Source organism: Agelaius tricolor, unplaced genomic scaffold (genome assembly GCF_023055355.1).
Source record: "Agelaius tricolor isolate 1412-34295 unplaced genomic scaffold, bAgeTri1.0.p SCAF_3, whole genome shotgun sequence".
Classification (NCBI taxonomy): domain Eukaryota; kingdom Metazoa; phylum Chordata; class Aves; order Passeriformes; family Icteridae; genus Agelaius; species Agelaius tricolor.
The window spans coordinates 26,930,483-26,949,731 of NW_027269263.1; the positions used below are offsets into that span (position 1 = coordinate 26,930,483).

At 35.6% G+C, this 19,249-nt stretch overlaps 1 protein-coding gene across 1 annotated transcript; it reads left to right on the top strand.

The window, feature by feature from the left end:
• The first annotated feature begins 7,804 nt into the window (after positions 1–7,804).
• On the top strand, positions 7,805–19,013 carry LUM (lumican). Its single transcript, XM_071423300.1, has 3 exons — positions 7,805–8,227; positions 11,300–12,196; positions 17,978–19,013. The coding sequence occupies exons 2-3, from the start codon at positions 11,320–11,322 to the stop codon at positions 18,130–18,132; spliced, it is 1,032 nt and encodes a 343-aa protein (XP_071279401.1). The 5' UTR covers positions 7,805–8,227; positions 11,300–11,319; the 3' UTR covers positions 18,133–19,013.
• Positions 19,014–19,249: the final 236 nt, after the last annotated feature.

A 19,249-nucleotide genomic window follows, 5' to 3' on the forward strand; every position in this document is an offset into this window, starting at 1 on the left:
GAGAAGGGAAGACATTTCCTCTGGGTTAGCTCACTATTCCAAAAGATGCAGCATCTTTCAAAATGCTGTTCTGTTTTGTAGCATAATGTATTTATGTATTTTATACATATATATATATATATATATATATATATATATATATATATATAAATATTATGGAAGCATTAAAAGGTCTACTGGGAAGCTAAAGGGCCAGATGTTGATTCCAGTTTTGATCCAATTCAGTTTACCATTTAACAAACAGACACACATTTATAAAAATATACAGATACTGAATTATCCAAGTACAATAACTAGGTGCTTGCTGAAGTCTGACAAAATACAAGATGAAGAAAAAAGAGTTAGTCTAAGTAGAGGTCTGAAATCTATGGGAGGCGAACAAGTTTAATTGGGAAATGCTGTATTCTCCTTAAAACATTGCAGCATGAGGGAAAAAGTGCAGCTGGGCCATGCTTGAGTTGGATGGAGATCAATTTAGACCTTAAACACATTCGTGTCCAGTCAAAATAAGTTTATGTGTGACACAAAATGTCTTTAACAGTTTCTCTCCTTTCCAATGTATACAACTTATATACTTAAAGCTTTTCTTGACTGAAAAAAAGAAAACTGATCAGTGAGGCTGCAGGGGATGGTCTAATGGAATAAGAGAACTGTCTTCTAAGTTTTTATTTGACTTTTCAGTGAATTGCTTATTTTAGCTTTTTTTACTATTGTGATTTTTAGAGGTGGTAAGAAAATGGAAAATACCTGTGGGTCATGGCTGCTTCCATTCTTGTACATCCCATTTTGCTTGGCTCTACTTTTGTGACATTTCATTGCAGATATTCTGCTGAATACACAGCTAAGAGAAGACTGTGGAGAAAATTGCTGGAGAATACTATTCAGACAGTTTACACAAAGTGGAGCTATTACTTCGGAGATATTGATTATTTCCTGCACTAAAGCTCCAAGGGCACAATTTAGCTTCCAAAAGATAAGGGTCTAACATCATTCTGGATTGCTTATATGTGCCTGGCGTCCTGCTGCTACTTCAGGAGACAGATTTCCTCAAAATCCTGACTCACAGTAGCCAGACCCCCTTGGCTGTGCTGTGCAGCCCAGGGTACCTCAGAGAGCAGTTGCATGTCCTTGCACTGTCTGACTTGATCCCTTGACCACAGGCAACTGCCTAAGTGCAGATGTCTTGCTCTTAAGCACTGGGAAGTTCATTGCTTTGCCATCAGATACCATTTGAAAAGGGCATAAGTGTTAAAGTCCTCTTCCATAATCTATACAGGTGACTTGGACACCTGAGAGGCTCTCAAATAATGCTGGATGCCTACCTTTAGGTAAGTGAATACTGTTATAGTGTCTGTGTTGACAATTGACTCACCCCCCAGGCTTCACAGTGTTTATTACATCCCCACTGATCTTGAGCAGTAGCTGGACTCTTATCACACATGTAGACACCTGTGTTTGATGTCTCCCAGGACCAAAATGTCAGATTCATCACATATCTGACACTATTTATAATAATAGATAGTCTGCATCTTGCAGAGAGGTGGAGGGAATCTTAGTGAGATATAAGGTGGAGTAAATTTAAAAAAAAAAAAAAAAGTAGCTTTTTGAATGGAAAATCTGATTTTGTGAGATGCTTTTAGCAGTGCCATGTGGCCGTGTAGTAAAGCATTTGTAGAGTTTCTCAACACTGCACAGTTCTTAAGTCAAAAGGCATTTTATACAGCATGAGGTTAATCCACGCTGGATCTCCTGATAAAAATAAAGACAATTAAATCACTGGATTGGAATCTGTGGTTGCCAAAGCTGACCATTTAATATGGCCAAAAGCATGTTTCCAGCCAGCTCGTTCAGAGCAGCTCTATGTCTCCAAACAGGAAAGGGATGAACAAATTTCTCTGGAAGGAAAAAATTGTAAGAAGAATAAAAATACCTCTTCATATACCTCTTGTTTCTTGATATAACACCCAAAAAAGGCCAGTTTTAACCATAACTTGCTTTATTTCACTTGATGAGTACAATATAAGATGAAGGGAAAAAAATTATGAGACATGAAGAAAAAAAGAGAAAGGTTAATATTAAATGTGTCCCTGTACATATTATTAATAAGGAAAAAAAAATAAAGCAGTTGCACTGAATATGTCAGTGACAGATCCACAGATAGCATGGCAGAAGATAGCTGGAAGAAGATGGAGATTTTGATGAGGAAAAGAAATTCTAGTGATGTTATGTATAATAGTATTATACTCCTACTATACATATATACAGTAGATATATCTATCTTTACTACAACTAAAGAGACACAAGCCAATGGTTAGCAACGGAATATGAATAAAAATAATCATTGTTTGCTGCATTTGGAAAGGAGTAGATCTGCTTTTTCAGACTGATGCACTTTTATTATATCACGTTCTTTCTAAAGGAAAAAAAAACAACAAAAATGTTAGTGAGAATTACTTTTAGATTTGGTTGTCACAATAGTTTGTACTTAAACATCTCAGGAAGACTTGTAGGAGTTGTTTGGTCATTTACAGTCCATTTTCATGAACCTGGGAATACCAGAACACTGATGTGGTGTTATTATTCATGGATTTTAAATAGGTAAATGCTGTCTTTACCTCAAGGCTATTAATCTGCCACCAGTCCTAGGGAAAATAATGCAAAAATCTCATACAGCATTCAGGGGGTAATGAACTAAATGGCAGCTAATTTCAAAATGGATACTAATGGGTAGCCAATGATATAATAGATATCTATCAAACTTTACTTGCTGAAGAGGTTTTAATTTTGGCAAAAGCATCTTCTGTAGTTGCAGTATATTTGCTCAAGGTGCTTCATTTTAGAAATGACAATGTGTGACGGTACAAGGGTTTTCAGATGAGGGAAGAGACGAGGATTTGACTCCATATTTCAGAAGGCTTGATTTATTATTTTATTATACATATTACATTAAAACTATACTAGAAGAATAGAAGAGAAAGTTCTCATCAGAAGGCTAAGCTAAGAATAGAAAAGAATGAATAACAAAGGTTTGTGGCTCAGATAGAGAGAGAGAGCCAGCTGTGCCGTGATTGGTCATTAATTAGAAACAAGCATATGAGACCAATCCCAGATGCACCTGATGCATTCCACAGCAGCAGATAACCATTGTTTACATTTTGTCCCTGCGGTCTCTCAGCTTCTCAGGAGGAAAAAAAACTTCAAGGAAGGATTTTCATAAAAAGATGTCTGCGACAACAATGAGCAGTGTTTTTAAAAGCTGCATGTTAAGTGGCTCCCAAAACTGTCCCACCATCATGGCAAAGATGATTTATGACTTAATGGATCTGTTTAAGTCCAGAGTCACCTGAACTAGCAGACAGCCGAATGCTATATTCTCATTGTACAGCAGAATCCAGATGATTTAACATCTCTTCTGACCTTAATCTGTAGTGATCTGAATGCAAACAGACATTGATAATGCTAAGATTCTGCGAAGGTGTTTAGCACCCAGTGATTTTCAAAGCAGGTACAACAGTTGTACAAAGTTGGTACAACATTAGCATATACAAATAATAGGTGGTGAACTAACCAAGTTGGCGAAGTCCAACTCTTCCTTTTCCATAAATTATCTGTACTGTTTACAATACAGAAATACAGAGATGCTGCTATAATTTTTACATGTAACCACAACTTACTCACAAATATAACAGCTCCTAGAGATACTCTTGAATTCTTTACATTAGGAATAATGTAAAGAATTTGCATTGTCTCATGCTCCAAGGCCACCTAACTTTCTTTTATACATGGATCAGTAGATTTTAAATGCTATGACAAAACATACAGGATATATTAAAGAGTCTGTTTTAAAAACAGACTCTTCCCTTCATGTTTAGTCCTCATCAAAAAAAAGCTTTGATCAGACTTTGGATCAACTCAAAGAAATTTTGCTGTTGACCATTTGAATCAAATCAAAACCAGTCTGAAAAACAACAGAGAGGAGGATAACACTACAAGAATACAGACACTGTCAAGTTTGAAGCAAAACAGTGAGCAGTCTTTCAGAAGGACAAAAACAAAGATTTGTGCTCAACTAAAATATCTGTTGCGGTCTGCTAATAGGTTGTAACACTGTTACCATTTTTGTAAGTTTCCATAGCTGGCATTTCCTTTTTAGGAGAAAGGAAAAGAAGGATTTGGATCACCACAAATTTTGCAATGCTTATAGTATGTGGTCTAACACTTTCCATTTAACATGTAAGTCCAGTGTAGAGACTGAAAAAATAAAATTTCAATTAGGAGGAATGGAAGTTTTCAGATGAAAAAATAAGCACCTACAGCCTCCAGAACCTGGAACTGAATTGTTTTTAGTGGAACTCATTAAATATGAGTCAGCCTTCAGTAATATTTTCAAAATGCTGCAGAACTTTACAGAAATACTTAACTAATTGTTCCTGGAGATTTATGCCAAGATCATATTTTTGTATATTCACTCTATATAGGCTAACAGGCTGCATATTCACTGTTTAGAGACATAGAAAACATCATGTAGAAACGCTATGTTGCCTCTTTATAATTAAGTGGCTTGCTGCATGATGTCCATGGAAGCCTTTTCCCTTGATGGAGGTTTCTTAACCCCTGCTGCAGGTAGCCAAATAAAATGAGCTAACCTTAATTTCATCTTGAGAGTAATATTTAGTTTAAATTCTGAGTGATCAGAGGAGAAACCTCATTGTTCACTTCATATGGCAGTGTGAAAAGTTCCATGAGGAATTCTTCTGGAGCTCTATGTTCCCATGGCAGAAACACACTACTCCTGATACTGGGCACCCCCCAATTCTCTTGGTTCTGTGCACCAGATGTGTGCAGAGGTTTAAGAGGAAAGCAAAGCAGCAGTTGGTTTAGATAGTAGCTATTAATTTTCATTAACCTCAGTCTTTTGGGGAAAAGGGTATTAAATCCAAATAGACTGGGAGGCACTCCCATTTATGCAGAAGTGCATAGAAGCTATAAAGAGGGCACTTTTACAAGAGACTAAAAGCAGAGAGGATATCACTGATGAGTGTAGAAACAAAAGGGTGACACTGTCACTCAACAATATTTGACTGCTAGATCTCAGCCAGCGCAAGTTGACTTGCAGTGAGCTCTACTTCCAGATTCTTTCATTACAACCCATTAGATTTGGCCATCTCTAGCCATGAAAACATGAATTAAAAAAATCAAGACAAAAAGGAGCTTTGTATCACATTAAAAAAATTTATTCATATATCACAAGACAAAGAAAGTTAGATTATAGTAGGTTTTGATCATATTTCCATCAAAGAAAGATGAATAATTAAGGTACAAAAGAAAATAAATTTTGAAGAAAGACTGGAGCACAGCAGTTGTAAAATTGAAATACTAATATGTCTTGACGTCATCAGTGTGAAGCATATTTATAACCACTTTCCGACTTAGATGACATAGGTGAATTTACATATTACTTTGTGTATTCCTTAGAAATTAAGGAATTAAACTTCATTCACATGCTGTTTAATGACTTCTGAGACCTACCAAAAGAACCCCTGCACAGAACACAAAATAAGACCAGAAACAAAGAAATCACCCCACCACAGTCCCACCCTCTCTTGCAGAAGAAGCAATACCTTCATTTGCTGGGTTGTAGCACCTACCTGCTCTCCCAAACAGGTTTATGAAGTGATAGATGCGTGAGTTAGAACTTTAAGATTAGGAAAAGCATAAAAAATATGCCAAAGGGCATTATTAAGTAACAGATTGGAGAGATGGTACAAATCTTATTAAAAAGGGTGAAAAATCTATTGTTTTTTATCTTAACCTCAGAAGGCATGTGATTCTTCATCTTGACTGTGCAATTTCCATAGCTAATGTAAAACAGTCAGCAAAACAGGAACTATATGAATTAACAAGTCTCAGCTGAACTTTATGTGACCCAAGCTTTTACCATATGTTAATTTCAAAATATCATCAGTTTGATTAATAAGATTTGTAAGTTAAAAAGATATGCATGTTTTGTATTTCTGTTATCAGAATGAGAAAAGGGATGTTTACTTGATGTATAGAAAAACTGGTTCATAAACACAACTGTGCCAAAAGCATATTAAGCCTGGATTATCCTGTACTTGCAGCCAATGTTTAATTCTATTTGTACTGCAAATGCAAAACTACACCTATTACTGAGGGTTCAAAATATACATTAATTTATCATAATATTTGGCTTGTCCTTCAAAACAAATCCATAGTCAGAGAAAGCACAATTAATGCTTTTCCTGTGATTTTAAAAATTCTCTTTACAAATATTACACTCCATTGCTCACCTTGTTATATGTTCTTCCATAGAGCAAATCTTGGTATTACCTTAAAGGTTATCTCTTTCTGCATGAAAAATATTTTTTTTTTATTCCAACTGCTGAGTGCTGCTTATTGCTACATTTGCACTCAAGTCACAGTTGAGGTTTCCTTGGTCAAGTAAAGCTAATGAAGTAGTTTTCAGATAAATATCATGCTGTGCATGAGAAACTCCATCTGGTCTCCATTTGTCTACATGCAGAACAACAGCAGCTTTGTCCACTTGTACATTTCTAGTCCTGATACCATGCAGTTTTTCCCTTAGATTAATTCACAGTTGTAATCCCACTGCTGCACATTCACTTCTTGGCACCATGCAAGCAGTAATGCAGTAACAATCTGTCACCAACGTGTTTCCCAGAGTGTAAATGGTTCTCCCACACCAGGGAGACAGGCACGATGTCAGAACATCAAAAGCATAACATTCCCTCCCTGTGGGCTGCACTGGCACATGGCACTCTGTGTTAAGCAAATTGTTTGCTAATTGGGGCACTGCAGAAGCACAAAGGTCTGTAAGTGTTGCTTGTGTTTCCTGTTCTTGGTGAAGGGCACTGGTTTTCCCTGCTCCCAGGAGCCTTCACTGCTGTGAAGACTGAGATGCATCAGCAGCAAATTTTGGTAGAAACTCACATCCAGGCTCCTCTTCAGGAAACTGATAGGGTTCTCTAGCCCAGAAACATTCTGTATTACAACTTTTCATAAAGATAATAGGTTGAAAATGATCAAAATCCCTGAATTTCTACCCCAACAATTACAATGCAATTAAACACACAAGACACTTTAAAATGGCTTGTGTGTGCTTTCTATAAGCACATTTGACATTTTTCCCTACCCAAATCTATAAAACAATATGTTTCCCATAAAAAGGAAGACATCCTCCATTTAGAGATAAGGGAAAGTTCTTATGGGAGCATTAAGATCCACTTTAAACTGTTACTTTCTTAATGTAATTTTTTTCAACATTTTCGGTGAAAGTAACATCTCATCCAAGCCTTAAGATGCATTCTTGAACTACATCCATGGAATAAGAAACAGACAACATAAAGCTGAGTAGTTCCAGATTCTGAAATGCAGGAGAAAACTGTAAGTGCAAAAAGAATGAATGTATGGAGTGAGTTTACAGTGACTGCTCAAAACCCATTCCTGGGATGCGTTTTTATTAAACAAACATACATTTAACCAGAAAAGAAAATCTCCAGACCAAATCAATTCCAATGATTTGCAGAAGAGTCTTTGAACGCAAATATGTACTCTTTGAACTCAGTATGTAATGTGGAAAAGGGTATGATTCAAAGACAATTTTGAATCTGATCCTTAGGCTAAAGTTTTCATTAAGGATATTTTACTGTGGCCATAAGACAGTTAAAGAAAAAGGCAGAAAAATGAATGAGTCACTTGGCTGAAGAAGAACAGCAGCATTGAGGTCTGAGTGCTATGTGTTAGCTCATGTCTAGCAATATAAAATAAGTTGGAAAACAAAAGCCTGTTTGCAATTTATTTTACAATATAAAGTGTTTTCCCTCTGAAATACAAAAAAAAATCTTGTATAAACCTGTGGCTTTTTAACTTTCTCAGGTTTGTGAAATATCATTCTCTGATCCCACAGGAGGAACAGATGGGTTGTCCTTGTACAAAATATGGTATCCACCTGCACTTCATTAAAGAGCTGCATTTTTGTACATGCCACACCACAAGATCACCATGATGACATAGCAGCTTCAGAGAACAGCGTGACTAGGGCTTTTTTTTTTTTTTTTTCCCTCTTGTAACACAGAGGATCTGGCAGACTTTTACCTCCTGACACTGTTTAGAGCATATATTGGTCGATACAGCCTCTTATTGCATCTGCTCTGGGAATTAAGGAAAGCAGCTTGAAGGCAGTAAGGTAAGTGCTGCTGCATGCTTTAACCGTAATGTTCAGCTGTTTAAATGTAGCTGTAATGGGAACATGAAAACATGACAGGATAAGTTTGCCAATTTGTAAATTGAGCACAAATTAACAGTTTCACTGTCGATTCACTTTCTCAGTTTCCTTAAAACAGCTTCACATATTTTGTACATCAGTGCTGCAATTTTTCACAGTCTGTTTTGTTCTACATCGGAATAAGATTTGATACACAGTACAAAGAAGTGCGTAAGAGTACTCACTGTTTACTTTTTCATTCATAATATTAATGAGAGCTTTGTAAACCCCATTTGCTAAATCATTTTGCTCCATTCTACAAAAAGACAATGTATCCTGATATTTAAATAATTAATCACATAAACAATGAGAGGGAAACAGTAGATATTTTAAAAATTCTAATTAATTTTAAAGCTCATTTTAAATATACCAGTGAAACTTTAAAAATATAGTCTTTTACAAACTTAATTTAAGAAGTTAAACTACAGAATTAAGGTTGACTGACTGTTAATTTTATATTTATTCTGTTTCATAATAAATTAATGATTAAGGAAATATAGACAAGGTCAAACATAATTCAAATAGTATTTCTACATTAATGTAGCAAGCGTTTTCCCAAAATTATGGATTTATCATTTAGTATGTTTTGGCAAGTTGCCTGGGCAACTTCACAAATATTTTCACAGGTATTTTGCAGGACAACTGCTTAGAACAGGCACAGGCAATTAATTAAAGCATGTTTATTGTTTATGTTGTAATATAAGCATCTAAGAATGTTTTCTGATTTTATATTTTGGATTCATGTAGCTCATTGCAACAAACAAACATGATCTATTAACATTTTACACTTCTGACAGTGAGACATTCACATACCTGAATGAGAAATGCATTAATAAAACAAGCTAAATAAATTTCCCATTTACATTGCAATTTTGTGTTGCACACAGGCCCATATGCCCCTGAACTATTGAATTGTCACATAAATTCTAAAACGTTTTGATAAATTAATTCAAAACACTTGCCATCTAACATTTTTAGTTACTTGAAGGGTTCTGCAGAGCAGTAAAATTTTTACTCTATTTAAAGGACTGTAGGACTATGATATCAATAATGCAACTTAGCATTACAAATATAATTTGAAACCAAAAAAACCAAAAAGAGTTTTAATTAAAAAAGTCTATGTTATTTTAAAACTATAAAATTAAAGAGGTGTGTAAAAAATGTCACCATAAGGCTAAAGAGTGTAGTCCAAGGAGTTCATTACTCTTTTTATACTTTGAATACAGAAGTATTTGATTTCCTTTATTTGATGTTTAGTACCTAAATAGGACTGGATTTTGAGATGAATTGTGTTACTGCAGTCTTTGCTTTCAGATGAGCTGTACTTATTTATACCAGCAGGGGACTAAAGTTCTAGCTCATGTTCATGTTGCATGTTCTCATGCAGTAATAAAAAAGACAGGCAAAGAAAATTACACTGACAACTAATATTTCAGTGATTATCCAAGGGTTTGTAATTAGGTAAATGTGATGGGACCAACACCATGGAGATGATATCCAATAGGATTCCTTTTCCAGGGGACAGCAGCTTAATATCTAGCAGTGGGACTTTGTGGGTTATTGAGTAGAGATAACATAGGAACATTTTTAAAAAATTCTTTGTGCTGTACTGCATGAGATCAATAGACCCTGCCTAGAGATGCTTTAAATGAGACTGTTATCTCACTAGAATATTGTATGGCTTTTAAGAAGTCAATAGAAGGAAAGACATTTAGAATTAGGGAAAATTTTGTAGCTATGGCCCTGCACTTTAACATAAAGTCCTCTGTGTAACAATTCCAATAGCAAGACTAACTTACTCTGCTGGAAAATTGCCCAGATCTGAGATCAATGCCTTGTGGTCTGTTTACAGGCTTCACATACTTTCTGAAATTCCTTGAGAAAAAAAAAGGTTTTAAGGATTTTCTTAATCCTCTCAGTCTCTGAACAGTAGTTGAGTACTTGGAGCCTTGTCTTTTACTAGTGAAAATCAAAGCTCACTGACTTTATTGATTCTAGACCTACTTTTCCAGCAGAACATCTGTCTATCCACTTAGAGGTATAAACAAGATACTAGTCTTCACAGATTAATTGACATCTTGTGGAGTACCTGATGAGAAAGCTATGGCCTTAAAGAGTTAAGTGACCCCATGTATACTGAATCACAAACACCTCCAAGGACACCAAATATCCTTTTGCTGTATGTGAACCGAAAAACTAACTATGTAAAGCCAGTTCAGTTAAATTAGAAGGGGCACAAAATGTAACCAACACCTTTGTTGTATAGAGAATTTGCAAGAACATTTTCACTATCTGAAATTCAGTCATTTCAGGTCCACTGTCAGATTCAGTCATTTCAGATCCACCACACACATATGCAATACTGGTTGTTTGGCATGTTGAAGATAATACACTTTATATTCCTATTAGTTTGTTCTTTGTGTGACTATGAGACTTAGTGTCCCATGCTTTACAGAGCATAATCCATGAGAAAAAGAGCTTTCAAGCCACACACATCTTAACAACCCACTATGCATGAGAGCATTACCCTCAGTTTTAGCTTCCCTGTCTCTTTCAAACTTAAGTCAAATAGCCACATGTTTAGAAATGAGACAATTCAGCACATGGAATGCTTGGTAGAATTTAAATGGTGGAACTGTCTCTGAATGTGGCCTTCAGCAAAACTGAAAACTTCTGTGGCAAGTTTAAAAACCTTGTACTTCATTCTTTCTTGTGACTTAATCAATGAATGCAGAAAAATATAAAAAAAGTTTTACTTACAACAGCAAAATGGCCAGCAATTTTGCGTTGCAAAGGAAGATTATACAAGACAGAGGCAGTAATATAGTATTAACAATGTAATACTAACCCAATATATTTTTCTCTTAATTAAAAACTTTAAATAGGAACCATAATTAGTTTTTAAATATAACCTTTATGTGGTAAAATTTCAAATATTGCTGAGAGAGATAAAAAACTAAAGTTATATCCTGTTTATTCCCTTTCATCATACAGGAACAGGACACATTAGAAAGATGACTCTAAATTTCCTAGCTGTCTTTCTGCTGTTGATTAGTGGCATTTTTTGCCAGTATGACTACGGTCCTGGAGATGATTATGGCTATGATCCTTTCGGGCCATCTGCAGCAGTCTGTGCCCCAGAATGCAATTGTCCTTTGAGCTACCCTACTGCCATGTATTGTGACAATCTTAAGCTGAAAACCCTTCCAATTGTACCAAGTGGAATTAAATACCTTTATCTCCGAAACAATATGATTGAGGGAATTGAAGAGAATGCGTTTGACAATGTAACAGACCTACAGTGGCTGATCCTGGATCACAACCATCTGGAAAATTCAAAAATTAAGGGAAGAGTCTTTTCTAAACTAAAGAACCTGAAGAAACTTCACATTAACTACAACAATTTGACGGAAGCTGTTGGACCACTTCCCAAAACTCTAGATGACTTGCAATTAAGTCACAACAAGATCACAAAAGTCAGTCCTGGTGCATTTGAGGGGCTGATGAATCTGACTGTCATTCACCTCCAGAACAACCAGCTGAAAGCAGATTCTATTTCTGGGGCTTTTAAAGGCCTGAATTCACTTTTGTATCTTGACTTAAGCTTCAATCAACTTACAAAGCTACCGACAGGACTGCCTCACTCCCTGCTCATGCTGTATTTTGATAATAACCAGATTTCCAATGTTCCTGATGAGTACTTCCAAGGTTTTAAAGCCCTACAATATTTACGCTTATCCCACAATAAATTAACAGATTCTGGAATACCAGGTAATGTCTTCAACATCACATCCCTAGTTGAGTTGGATCTCTCCTTCAATCAACTGAAGAGCATTCCAATTGTCAGTGAGAACCTGGAAAACTTCTACCTCCAAGTCAACAAAATTAACAGTAAGTTAAATTTGCACATATTCATTAGTGTTTACCACAGACTAGATACTGATGGCCAATGCAAGTATCTGAAATAACACATGAACCAGTCTGAAAAAATAGTACTGTTTAGACTGTAAGCACACTGACATTTACCTAACAGTTGTCCACATTCATGTTAAAAGACAGATATTTACTGAATAGCCACTCAATATATCCTTAAAATGAGAAATTTATGCTTTCATGCTAAAGTGGATTTTTTCCTCAAACTCTCATCTTTTGTAAATTGGAGTAACTACATAGAAGCCAATGAAGTTGTCTTGTATAATTCAGGAAAAAAATGAAAAGTTTCACCAGTGCAAAAAAATGTTCAGAATTCTTAAGTTAACAAAAAAGAGAGATGTCAGGTGTGGATATGACTATGGTAACCTTTCAGGACCTGGTAATCAAAATGCTGGAGGGAGGAAAAGGGGAGAAAAATCAAATTCATAAGATAGCAGGCACAAGATGCACTGAAACAGATACATCAAAGTAACTGCATTTGTTTCTTTCCTCCCTTGCCTCATGCAGTATCCCTCCAAACCTCTCTTGAAATCCAAAGAGCTACCCCTGTTCTTTCTTTTCATTCCCATTTTGCACATCACATGATCAGGTGGCAAGTTTGTCTCCATTCATTTATAATCTGAAAAATGTTCCTTGTGACGTCAAGAAACGCCACACCTTGCACGAGACCGTGAAGGTTTCTGCAGAGACAGGGCTTTCACAAGGCTGTCCCCTTCCTGGGCTGACAAGGAGGTGTTGCAGAGCTGGAGAGGCCTCACCACCATGCCAGAAGTTCCCCAGCTGCACCTCCATCAGTGGTAGTCCCTGATGGAGAGGGAGATATTCCAAGTATGACTGTGGCTCTTCAGGAGGATTTACATCATCTTGCTTGTTGATATGAAGCTTGTTGTAAACCACAAAATCCTCCCTGCTGTTTGCCTGCTTGTATCCATCAAGGATTAAGAGTATCAGTGTTAGCTACTCCATACATAGCTAACCCCATGGAGACGTAGCCTTTAAAACCAAACATTTTTAGTGCAGATCTTACCAGATTTAGGGCAAGATATTTTGAAATGTTTTGTATTTACTATGTTTCATTTTTCTCAGTGGCTTTTTTTTTTCTAGTGCATCTCAGTTTCTTGTTTTGATGAGGGAAAACAATGAGTTAATAGTTCCCACCCAAGGGACTACATACAGCAACCTGTGGAACTCTACCAGATACTCTGCCACTCCTAAAATAGCTAAAAATTATGATTTTTAACTTCTCATGTGATATAAGCGCTTTCCCCTACTTAGAATGATCTGAGCCTTCTGCAAGATAACCAGGTACCAAGCTTGGCTGATATTCACTTTTCCAAGGACATCAGGGTCAGGGACTATGACAACAATTTTAGCTTTTCAGGGCAATCTGCATTTTTCAGGGGGATGGTGTGGGGAGTGGATGTTCACCAGCTATTGCTACACTATCATTGCTACCCTATGGACTGATGCAACAGAATTATGATTTACTTTTTTTTCTTTATCATAAAATCTAGCAGACTTCAAGAATCAATTTACAGGCATAATATATAGTTCCCTAAGATGCTGATTGACAATGTGGTATAAAAATTAATTAAAAATAATCATTAATACAGGGCAAACAAAGCCCTTGGATTTCACCATTCATTACACCTGATCTACAGCTGTGAGTGCTTAGTCTTTTGGGAAATTGAATTAATTGATCTGTGATTATTTAAGCCTCAAACCAATGACCAGTTAATTTGTTTAATAAATTGTTATGATGTACCAGTGATTTATGAAAGTAAATTAGGCCAGCTTCCATTCCATGTGATGGCCTATGGTACCCCTATGCTGTGAGAGACTTCTGTCTAAGGAGTAATGATAATTTGTCCTCAAATACACAAAAGATATAATCTTTCAGTTCATGCTTACTTAGTTTGAAGTTTTCATTATACTGACACCTAACATAAAGATATTTCTCCAGAGCTCTTAACTTGTTATGTTTCCCTTTTCTCATGTACCTTAAAGCTTGCAGTTAACATTTATATTTGTCTAAGAAAGAATAATCTGGTTCTAGCTTTGTTGATATTACTGGAAAGAATATTTCTCTAAATTACTGTCCATGAGTTTCACCATGGACTTGTTACAATCATTGTGCATTGTCATTGATAAAAAATAATCTGTTTGAGAAATACCCTTATTGAGTGACTGAGTGTTTTGAACAAGAACTGATGAATAAACAAACACATCAAAATATGTAGCAGAATTGGCTATGCCTTAGAATGTGCTCTTACAAGAAGCAGTGGGTGAAGCAGATAGCAAACTGTTGAGAAATCAAATTCAGAGTAGCTCCTCTGATTTCTAATAAATTGAAGCACATCCATTATATTGATTGTAGGTGTCAAATCTACACTTTTATCTACTGTACTTGGTGCTTGTTGGATTTCCAAGCTAGAATAGGACCATGGAAGATTGAGAAAAGCTTTCACTTTCTCCACAGCTCAAACCTAAACTGTAGTTTCTAAATTGAAATGCCTTTAAGATGCCATTATTATTATATACACACACACATGAATGTACACAAACACACACACACACAGACACAGAGACTTTACAGACTTCTCAAGCCAAAAAGAAACTCTGCAGGATGGAAAAAAAACCCGCAAGAACCAAAGAGTTTCAGTGAAACAAGAAGAAGGTCCAAAGATGGCCTTCTCCATATTTAATCTATACTTGTAAGGGATTAATGAGGAAATTGTTGCTTCCACATGAAACACCAGGAAGTAATGGGATTACACATAAATGGAGTATGAAAGGGGAAATATGAAAATGTGCCAGAGGACAATTAAGAGACTACATACCAAATTGTGGAGGTGCTTTATGGTCTTTTATCTGGTTCACTCCAACAATTCCCAAAGGAGTTTTTTAACATGGCCTATCTAAAAATGTTTCACATGTGATTAGTGGACAAGAGACCAACAATAGTGACTATGGAACTTCAGATCCTGTTAGGATTGCCCAGTGTACTCTTAGATGAAAATCCAGTTTTCATCCAATACTTATTCTCTCAGTGTCTGGCTTATGCGAGATTTCTGTGTTGGGAAAATATGTGGGAAAAAATTCCAGCTACACTAGCTCTGAACCTGAATTTTATAAATTCAGGAAGACATTTTTTCACCTGCAACATAAATAAGTGTAACAAAAGAGGAAGTAAACTACAGAGATATTTGATGCCACAGTACTCCAGTCTAAAGGATTGCAATTCCCATACAGATCACACAGGTAACAGCTCATCAAGTGCACTCACAAGAACCACCGGTCTTATTTTCTGCTAGTAGAGACTGCAATTAAAATGAAACATTTTTAATATGTTTTTAACAACTGAAAATTGTATGAAGAGTATAAAAAATTGATACCCACATATAAAAGGTGTGGACCAAATATTGGAACAAAATCCCACTGAGGTCCAGGAGTGAGTTCATTTGACTTACGTGAGGCCAAGATCTCCATCCACTTCCCAGGTGGTTTTAGTCTCATAAACACTCAGCACACATCAGAGTTTTGTTATCACAGTTAAATTTTGTGATTTACATGTATGAAGTTTATGTTCTTTGAGTAGTTAACCATCTATCCAGCTTGTATAAGCAAATCTTCTTTTGCAACCAAATATTATGCTCAAAAGTACCAATATGAAAAAAAACCCCTAAAATTTAAATTTATAAAGTTTTTTAATGTTTGTCATCAGCAAAAATGTACTTACTATGTCATTCCTGAATGACAAGAAGATGGGAAAAAATTGATATTAGAATTCATGTTTATTTTAAACTTTACAAATTAAATCCAAGTTATCTGAAGAAAACTGGAACTAAATAGTCAATGACATAGCCTATAGCCCAAGAAAATGAGCTAAAATCTCAGGAATTTATGTTTTCATTCAGCAAAATTCCACCCAGACATAATCCTATAAAAATCTCTCTGATCATATGATCTTAATGAACAAGAATTATCAGTTTGCTTCTGCTAGTGCATTCTGAACCAGAAGAGTATCAGAATTGGTCTGAAGTCTTAAAAGTTTCCTGTATTACAGCATGGACTGCCCAAAGGATGTCATTCACCTCTCACCCTTCCAAAAGAAGGCTGCACTCTACACAAAATTTAGGAAATTGCTTTAATTTGCTTTAATCAAATTGGTGATAAAGATCTTACTTATAAATTATATTTCCTTAACTCCTACTCAAAACAACTTATTTTGTTGATGGTACTTGAGTCTTTACCCACTCTTAACATCATATCTCTGTCCAAAATATTACCTAAGCTCTTATGCTCTAAAGAGCTCCTTGTACAGCTTTATACTTAGTATACAAAAGCCATGTTTCATTAGTGATAGAAAATTATTATTGTTAAAGCATGTCCTGGAAGAATCCAATTAGAAGAATGTTAATCCAAAAGTTTATGAAAAGGTAAGAAAGGTACTTCCTCCACTTTCTTTAGTATTACAATTTGATCATACTTTCTTAGATGAGTTAAGTAGCCATGTAGAAAAGATACATAAAGGTGGCCTATGTAAATCAAATGGCATTTGATTTTGATAATACTAACTTGATGTCTCAGAAATTAGAGATGCATGGGTTCATTGAAGGAGTCCCTTTAACCTTTTAAAGTATTTTCTGTGTGAATTCATCCAAAGTCAGTGTTCTGAAGAAGAACAAGTCTCTCAGACTGTTTCTTTAGTACTTATAGAGCTTTTCAATAGATTAATCCTCTGTCTGACTTAAAGGAAACAGTGAATGAAGACTCTCTTTGCAAAATTACACAATGTGGCATGCAGGCGACATCAGATTTATTCACATACATTCTCTCCTGAGGATTGATCTTCTCTGCATGAAAGAAGTCTATAAAGAGGTTGGGTGTGTGCTCTTCATACTGAGCAAAGAACTTCAGTAATTAATGTTATTTTTACCTTACAGTTAATATTGATCATAGGACACAAGGCAAATTTCCGTTCAAGGTCTATCTGATGTTACGTGAACAAAATAATCCCCCAACTGAATAGAGACCATAAATAACATGATATATAAATTACAATAAATATATATATATATTTTATCAGTAATTCCCTTATTCATACTCACCTAATTCTGATGTGGAAAGGTTCAACTGCACAGTTTAAATGTAAAGCTCTTCTCCAACCCTAGACCCAAATTTCATTCTGAAACAGGTAAATCAAAATGGCACATATAAATACATACAAAATACACAGACACCCATTGGGCTGCCTGTTCTTTAGGGTAAAGCTGTATCATGATTTCAATTTCTCCAGAAACTTCAATATCTTATAAAACAGTTTTTACCCTTCCATTGTAATGTACATAAACTGGCTGATTCCTCTCTTTGCATCTCTAGGGGTTTTTTTTAAGATTGTTTTTTTCCTTTTATCTAAATGCCAGATTAGACCTCTAGATAAAATCTGAAGTCTAAAAGTCAAACTTGTACTGGAAGAAAATGGCATTTGAAAAACTAAGCCTTTAAATTCCTCTCACAAATAACAGAAAGAACCTCTCCCAACACAAGTCCCTCAAGTTCCAATAAATTTACAGAGATTTACATCAGCGTAAATGCAAAATACTAAAAATAGTATAATGAATTAAGGTCACAATTTTCAACTGAAATCCAAAAAAAAAAAAAAAAAAAAAGCAGAAAAATAATGGGTTTGTCCTAATTATTAATGTTTTCCTCTTATTTCTGTTCTCTTTGCTTCAGAGTTCCCACTGAGCAGCTTCTGTAAGGTGGTTGGACCGACGACCTACTCCAAGATCACACACCTGCGCCTGGACGGCAACAACCTGACGCGGGCTGACCTGCCGCAGGAGATGTACAACTGCCTGCGCGTGGCCGCCGAGATCTCTCTGGAGTGACGCACCCGGCATCGCCCAGCTCCCTCCCAGGGGCACTTACTGCAGGAATAACACACCATGGTAGTGCTTTAAAATTAGGGTATGCCTTAAAGCAAGTGTCAAGCTGCATAGTATCCATTCTGTTTGTGAAGATTTAGCGAGGACTTGGCAAATTTAAGGGAACGTGTGCATATTTTTACAAATGGTTCTATTTAGAAAGCACAAGAATTACTAAATCTGATGCAAAATATTTCTTTATCTGGCTAAATGAGTTGATTTAAAAGATTCAACTTCATAAAAATCTATATTCATGCATGCAATACATGCCAGCAGGTTCCAGACTCACAGGGAAGTTAGGAGGGATTCATTGTTAGTTATAGAGAGCAGTATGGGCTGGCCTGTGTCCATACAAGATTCCTGTCAAACTTTCCTAATCATCATGCCTTTTATATATTGTTACCCATTGCAAAGGAAAAAATTATTTAACAATATACAAACAATTTAAAATTTGTGAAAATATGTGTTCAGAGCCTATGACATTGTTATATTAATGGAATACATGAAAGATAACGAGGAAAAAATATTCAGGTTAAATAATTGTTTACTCTTCTTTTTGTCATACTTTCATTTAACTGTCATGGTAAGATTTTTATTCATTGCTGGTATAATTGTTATTTCAAAATAAATCATATATACAAATATTTTTAGTCAATTACTTGCATGCTATTTTTAACCAGACTGTAGAAAATAAAACATATCAAATAGTGTCCTTTTGTCCATATCATTGACAACTATGTTTCTTTCTTTTATAAAATGAAAAAAAAACCAGGTTAGGACAAGACAATCTAAGCTATTCTATCATTATAAAAATTATTGTAAGGCTAAATAAACTGTTTTCTCTACTTTGATGTTTCAATATGTTTGTACACATAATTTAACATGTGCCACTACACTTGCATTGGCCAATAAATCAATGCCTTATGAAGTTTGCTGTATGGGAATCACGGCACTATGAAAACGTGCAAACTAGTGTTTCAGTATTGTCAAAAGAACAGTGAAATCTGTCAGAAACCACAGGTGGTGAGTAAAATGCAGCTACACATGGTAAAGACATGGTAGTATGTTCCACCCAGGACTA